General features: G+C 38.7%; 1 protein-coding gene across 1 annotated transcript; it reads left to right on the forward strand.

Moving 5' to 3' along the window:
• The first annotated feature begins 5533 nt into the window (after window positions 1-5533).
• On the forward strand, window positions 5534-6469 carry LOC141167451 (olfactory receptor 5P81-like). The gene has a single exon (XM_073654853.1). It carries the CDS (start codon window positions 5534-5536, stop codon window positions 6467-6469), a length of 936 nt encoding a protein of 311 aa, XP_073510954.1.
• Window positions 6470-6767: the final 298 nt, after the last annotated feature.

The raw sequence follows: 6767 nt of genomic DNA on the forward strand, positions 1-6767 counted from the left end.
GTTTGCAACCTGATGGAGGTCAGTATAGATGGACTAATAGAGAAAGTCCCACACACTGCTAGAAGGCCAAATATTTTTTCAGAGCTAGATGCAGACAAAAAATTATTTTTAATTTGCAACCTGATGGAGGTCAGTATAGATGGACTAATAGAGAAATTCCCACACACTGCTTGAAGGCCAAATATTTTTCAGAGCTAGATGCAGATATAAATTATTTTTAATTTGCAACCTGATGGAGGTCAGTATAGATGGACTAATAGAGAAAGTCCCACACACTGCTAGAAGGCCAAATATTTTTTCAGAGCTAGATGCAGAAAAAAATTATATTCAGTTTGCAACCTGATGGAGGTCAGTATAGATGGACTAATAGAACAAGTCCCACACACTGCTAGAAGCCCAAATATTTTTTCAGAGGTAGATGCAGATAAAAATTATTTTTAATTTGCAGCCTGATGGAGGTCAGTATAGATGGACTAATAGAGAAAGTCCCACACACTGCTAGAAGGCCAAATATTTTTCAGAGCTAGATGCAGACAAAAATTATTTTGAATTTGCAACCTGATGGAGGTCAGTATAGATGGACTAATAGAGAAAGTCCCACACACTGCAACCTGCAGTAACCACCGCTCCACCATACCGCTGCACGACCAGCTCTACCCTCACCTACTGTATCCTCACCCATCCCTCGTAGATTGTGAGCCCTCGCGGGCAGGGTCCTCGCTCCGCCTGTACCAGTCGCTGTCACATTGTGTTCAACATTATTGAAATTGTTCTTGTATTATACCCCCTTTTTCACATGTAAAGCGCCATGGAATAAATGGCGCTATAATAATAAATAATAATAATAATAATAATAATAACACTGCTAGAAGGCCAAATATTTTTTCAGAGGTAGATGCAGAAAAATATTATATTCAGTTTGCAACCTGATGGAGGTCAGTATAGATGGACTAATAGAACAAGTCCCACACACAGCTAGAAGCCCAAATATTTTTTCAGAGGTAGATGCAGAAAAAAATTATATTCAGTTTGCAACCTGATGGAGGTCAGTATAGATGGACTAATAGAACAAGTCCCACACACAGCTAGAAGGCCAAATATTTTTTCAGAGGTAGATGCAGATAAAAATTATTTTTAATTTGCAGCCTGATGGAGGTCAGTATAGATTGACTAATAGAGAAAGTCCCACACACTGCTAGAAGCAGAAATATTTTTTCAGAGCTAGATGCAGACAAAAAATTATTTTGAATTTGCAACCTGATGGAGGTCAGTATAGATGGACTAATAGAGAAAGTCCCACACACTGCTAGAAGGCCAATATTTTTTCAGAGGTAGATGCAGAAAAAAATATATTCAGTTTGCAACCTGATGGAGGTCAGTATAGATGGACTAATAGAGAAAGTCCCACACACTGCTAGAAGGCCAAATATTTTTTCAGAGCTAGATGCAGACAAAAAATTATTTTTAATTTGCAACCTGATGGAGGTCAGTATAGATGGACTAATAGAGAAAGTCCCACACACTGCAAGAAGGCCAAATATTTTTTCAGAGCTAGATGCAGACAAAAAATTATTTTTAATTTGCAACCTGATGGAGGTCAGTATAGATGGACTAATAGAGAAAGTCCCACACACTGCTAGAAGGCCAAATATTTTTTCAGAGCTAGATGCAGATATAAATTATTTTTAATTTGCAACCTGATGGAGGTCAGTATAGATGGACTAATAGAGAAAGTCCCACACACTGCTAGAAGGCCAAATATTTTTTCAGAGCTAGATGCAGAAAAAAATTATATTCAGTTTGCAACCTGATGGAGGTCAGTATAGATGGACTAATAGAACAAGTCCCACACACAGCTAGAAGCCCAAATATTTTTTCAGAGGTAGATGCAGATAAAAATTATTTTTAATTTGCAGTCTGATTAAGGTCAGTATAGATGGACTAATAGAGAAAGTCCCACACACTGCTAGAAGGCCAAATATTTTTTCAGAGCTAGATGCAGACAAAAAATTATTTTGAATTTGCAACCTGATGGAGGTCAGTATAGATGGACTAATAGAGAAAGTCCCACACACTGCTAGAAGGCCAAATATTTTTTCAGAGCTAGATGCAGACAAAAAATTATTTTTAATTTGCAACCTGATGGAGGTCAGTATAGATGGACTAATAGAGAAAGTCCCACACACTGCTAGAAGGCCAAATATTTTTTCAGAGCTAGATGCAGAAAAAAATTATATTCAGTTTGCAACCTGATGGAGGTCAGTATAGATGGACTAATAGAACAAGTCCCACACACTGCTAGAAGCCCAAATATTTTTTCAGAGCTAGATGCAGAAAAAAGTTATATTCAATTTGCAACCTGATGGAGGTCATTATAGATGGACTAATAGAATGATGCTATGCCCAAAATATTTTACTTCACTAGGTGCAGTAAAAAAATTGGTATTCTATACACAGGTGGTGTATCTTGCAACACATATAGGCTACTCCACTGACTAACACACTCTGCAATAGGCCAAAAAGGATTAGCTTTGCTAGATTCAGCCAAATGCTGTGAAAAAAACTTGCACAGCACTGGCACAGACCTGCCTGGCAAAAACTGATAGGAACTGATGTAACCAAGTCCTGAAAAGGACTGCAATTACAATTAGTCTTTACTCCCACAATCTATCTTTTTAAGAGCACAGACCTGCCTGATAAAAGTCGTAGGAAATGCTGTAACCTAGTCCTTAAATGGACTGAAATCACAACTATTCCCTACTCCCAAGCTATCTGTAGATTTGCGCGAAAATTGGCTTGAAATTAACAAGTTATAGCGCACACAGCAACAGCGGTGCCGTCTAACATGCAGCTGCAGCAGTGACAAAATGGTGGCGAGGTGGAAAATGGCTTGGTCTTATAGGGCAAGGACATGTGACATCTACTGCCAGTGACACATGCCCTTGCTTGTGTGAAAAAAAGCACTTCGCTCCGTGTGTGCACTGCTGATAGGCTGACAGATTGCACCTCCCCACTGTAAATGCGGGAAAGAGATAAAAAAATGGAGATCTTCATTGTTCCTGCAGAGATCCATCCCCTGCCCCTCCCCCCACCCCGCTGTACACTCAAACTGCGTATTAACATTAATTTTCATCATTACTGAGAAAAAATCCAGTTATGATTTTGGTGCACGAACAGTTATCGAACATAACCTCGAACAGCCGAATTTTTCTCAAATCGTTCGTGTTCGCCGAAAGGCTCGAACACCGCCCAAAACAGCTCGAATTTGAGATTGGCGAACAGTTCGAGTAGAACAACGCTCATCTCTACTCTGAATGTCTCTATGGGTTTCAGGTGACTGAAGGGTCCCACCTAGCAACCTCAAAAACATATCCATGGGGCTAGGTGACTTCATCATCCCAACCTGGTCTCCCCAAATGTATCCATGGGTTCTCTGATGGTCAATGGAGCAAATCCTTATCTTTCCAGTCAGGGCCATATACCCTTAGGCTGGAATCATGAAGAATCCAAATCTGTGTCTCTTGGGATAACGCCACACTACCCAGCTGATGGTCTGAAGAGAGTCTCATCTTTGATTCCCCTTGTAAAGTCATGTTCAATTCTCTTTTTCAAATCTGCCTGCTACAGAGGCATATGTTCCTTAAATAGTCCACATTTTCTCTTCCACATACAAAAGGCAAGGGTTAGGGAGGGTATTATTCCAAAGGGCTCAGGTCTCATTGTTTGACCATTCAATTAACCAACACAGCCTGAATAGCAGGAGGGGGGGCTCTTTAAATCAACATTTGGCTGGCTTTATTATAATATGCAATTAGCATAGTAACAAACATCATTGTTTCAGAACCAAGAGAAGTCAACAATCAGGGTTATACAAATACTAGTCTATCCTTCTTGACCAGCCACAGAAATACACATACATTTACAAGTCACCACAAACACAATAGTGTATTTCTCTTGGCTTAACAAATCTAGACATCTGTCAGATTAAGATTAGAATCTGTTTTGTCACAGTAACATCTTGAATAGGCTTTAAATTTATGACATTCTAGAAGTTCTAACAGATTGTTTCCCTCCCCCAAGTATTTCCAAACTAATGTCTGCGCCTCCTGAATCCCCTCTAAGGCCCATCCATTAAAGCATATCTGTCAGCAGAATTGGCTCAGTAAACTATATACGGTGTCAGGTGGGCGACATTACACTGATTAATATGATACCTTGGTTGATAAAATCCATCCTGTGGTTCTTGCTTAATCTTTACTTTCAGTTTGGAGATAATGATATGCTTGTGCTCTGTAACAGCCTGTGGGGGGCGCTCTATCTGGTGCTCTGCTTACATATTCTTCTGTATGCTCTTATGACAGCTCACTGTGCCTTCGCTGACCTGTCTCTTATTTTACCTAGCCCCGCACTACTAGATGCATTATGTATGATAGGAGGCAGGTCAGTGAATGATCAGTGACCTGTCATAAGAGCATACAGATGAATATGTAAGCAGAGCACCAGATAGAGCACCCCCACAGGCCGCCCCGGAGCATGAGCATATCATTATCTCCAAACTGAAAGTAAAGATTAAACAAGAACCACAGGATGGATTTCATCAACCAAGGTATCATTTTAAACAGTGTAATGTCGCCCACCTGACAGTGTATGTAGTTTACTGAGCACAATCCTGCTGATAAGTGCGCTTTAAAATTCTTGAATTGAGAAGCAAAAAAGTATCCCTTAATATGTGGCAGTGCTACTTCTGTCTGATCTTTAGGCTGCTGAAGCTTTCTTTTCTGTATTTTTTCTTTGAAGCTTTTTTTAGTTGTAGCTTTTGAGTCTGTAGCCAGCACTTAATAGAGCAATACCTAGGAGACATTCATTTGTTTAATAGAAGGTTCAAATTGTTTTTCGCAGTCTAAGAGCTTTGTAATGTAGGATTTCTCCAGATAAGGCAGTGGTAGCGTATAAATCTGGAAAATGTGACCACATCATATGGCTTCCAGCCAGACTTCATATAACCTCATATAGTTGCAAGCTATGCCACCTTCTATTTTCAGTACACCTCAAAATTAGCCAGAGTGGCAAACTTTTTCCAATTTTTATAAATAAATTTTATTTATTGTTCAGTCTAATATTAACATAGTCATTATTGTTTATTATTGTATTATTTAGAATATTTTCCTTAATAATCCGTTTCCAATTAGAAAATCAACAATTTTCAAATAACCCAAACGGCCAGTCTCTTTTGTTTAGTTTATTCACTTGAGTATAATTATCAGGATCCTGGGGGAATCTTCCATGTTTTTCTGACACTATAAAATACATCAACATCTGGGAAATGTTACCAATTAGAGGAGGAAGCATAACAATGGTTATGTATCACATCATGGCTGAAAATTTTCCAGATCTCTTGTAAGCCTCCTTTTAGGTAATCCATTAGTAAATAGAATATGGCTTATTATTCATTTAGCACATTTCCGCTTTATCCACTTATATGTTTTTTAATCTATAGGAGAAAAAAATTCTCGGACATTCATCGACTTAAATTATGTGTGAGGAGAATCATACACAAGTCACTCAGATTCGTCTTCTTGGATTCCAAAGTCTATCCGAATACAAAACACTTTTATTTGTATTATTTCTCCTGACTTACATGTTTATTCTTGGTGGAAACCTTCTCATTATTATTTTAGTGACAACCATTGAGCACCTCAAAACTCCAATGTTTTTCTTTCTGAAACATTTATCCATAGCAGATGTCTTACTAACTACCAGCGTTATCCCCACGATGTTGGACATAATGCTTGTTGAGGAGGGCATTTTGTCCTTTTGGACCTGTGTGATACAGCTGTATGTATTTGGTATATTTGGATTCATTCAATGTTTTCTTATTGCCGTCATGTCATTTGACCGTTATTTGGCCATCTGCCATCCATTCCGTTATTCTTCACTAATGAGTCCAGATCTTTGCCTTCGGTTAGTTATTGAGTCATGGTTTATGGTAATTCTGCTGATATCAAGTGAGTTCATTGTTATCATCCAGTTTAATTTCTGTGGCTTGAATTCTATCGACCACTTCTTCTGTGACTTTGGTCCTGTGGTTGAATTGAGTACATCAGACACTTCAGTTTTGATAGTGCAAGACTTTGTTACTTCCATCTTTTTGATATTTCTTCCATTTGCTTTTATCATTATTTCCTACTTTTGTATTCTCTTTACCATCCTTAACATTTCTTCAACTTACGCTAAGAGAAAAGCCTTCTCCACTTGTAGCTCCCACCTGACCACAGTGTGTGTATATTATGGCACCCTAATCTCAGTTTACATGACTCCATCTGATGAGAGCTCATCCAATATCAACAAATACCGATCCCTGTTGTATTTAGTGGTGACACCATTGATGAATCCCATTATCTACAGTCTGAGGAACAGTGAGATCAAGAGAGCTATGCAAAAAATGATGAGTCTTATTCAAAAGGGATAGAAAAGATGAAACGTTCAGATTTTGAGTTCCTTTCTGTTAATTACTTTATGACATAGATAACCACTATAAATCAATGACTTAAACTATTTGACCAAACGTTGGTGAACACCTAGTTATTATTAGGGTTTTATCAAATCCGTGTTTGAGCATGCTGCTTCTACTTCTGCCCTGGTCACTAGGCGGTGCAACACTGATACTGCAGTTACAGCTGGCCGATGGCAGCACGTGGTTGTTTAGCTGTAAGATGGCAGAGACTCTTTGTCCATTTCCTGTCCACCTGTGTTTTGCTGCAGTGAGC

This window comes from Phyllobates terribilis, unplaced genomic scaffold (assembly GCF_046119375.1).
Source record: "Phyllobates terribilis strain yellow unplaced genomic scaffold, ASM4611937v1 Scaffold_11__3_contigs__length_659146591, whole genome shotgun sequence".
Lineage (NCBI taxonomy): Eukaryota > Metazoa > Chordata > Amphibia > Anura > Dendrobatidae > Phyllobates > Phyllobates terribilis.